Raw genomic sequence first — 711 nt, forward strand, 5'->3', positions numbered from 1 at the left:
CCTGGTGCTCTTCTGCTCTGTGCAGATGACTTCAAGTGGTGAGCAACTTTTGAATTAAGACAAAATGTATAGTTTTCAGAATATTTATGGAAGGTTTAGTTTCATTTGTTGACATTTGGGGATTTAAAAATAAAGATATAACAGCTTGAAACAGCTTTTTTTTTCATTTTTTGCATGAATAATGATTTGTGATATTTTGCATATCTTCATATTTCAGCTCCCCATGCAATTGTTCCACGATCAAACTGCTGTGTAGTGTTCAGTAATGTGAGGATTCCTATAAAGCAAGTGGTGTCTTACTTCTGGACCAGCAGCACCTGTGCCAAACACGCTATTGTGTGAGTGTCATCTTAGCTATTATTTAATTTTCAAACTCTAACGTGAACCTCAGTGAGACACTCTTCTGAAGTATTTGACTTAAATCATGTTTTTGTGTTTTTTCCTTTAGGTTTAAGACAGTTGCTGGGAGAGAGATCTGTGTAGATCCAGAGGCGACCTGGGTGAGCCACCATGTTGATAAAGTGGACAAAAAAACAGCAACTGCAGCTGCTGCTGCATCAACAACCTCTCCTACAGCAAAGACTCAGAGCCTCACAATCTAATAGAAGCTACACTGTTTCTATTTGATCTCTGCATTTCATATTGTATATTTGACCACTATTTCTGATGTGTATATGAATATGTATTCTACAACATAATGTATGTAAATAG

The 711-nt window shown here is 36.7% G+C and overlaps 1 protein-coding gene across 1 annotated transcript in view; it reads left to right on the forward strand.

The window, feature by feature from the left end:
- LOC107589224 (monocyte chemotactic protein 1B-like) overlaps positions 1–622 on the forward strand; it is a 3545-nt gene extending 2923 nt beyond the window's left edge. The window contains exons 2-3 of the mRNA XM_016277589.1: positions 218–338; positions 449–622. Of these exons, the coding sequence (XP_016133075.1) occupies positions 218–338; positions 449–602 (275 nt within the window). The 3' untranslated portion in view covers positions 603–622. The remainder of the gene's footprint in view (positions 1–217; positions 339–448) is intronic.
- The last annotated feature ends 89 nt before the right edge of the window (positions 623–711 follow it).

The sequence above is a fragment of the Sinocyclocheilus grahami genome, unplaced genomic scaffold, assembly GCF_001515645.1.
Source record: "Sinocyclocheilus grahami isolate Dianchi unplaced genomic scaffold, SAMN03320097.WGS_v1.1 scaffold113.1, whole genome shotgun sequence".
Classification (NCBI taxonomy): Eukaryota; Metazoa; Chordata; class Actinopteri; order Cypriniformes; family Cyprinidae; genus Sinocyclocheilus; species Sinocyclocheilus grahami.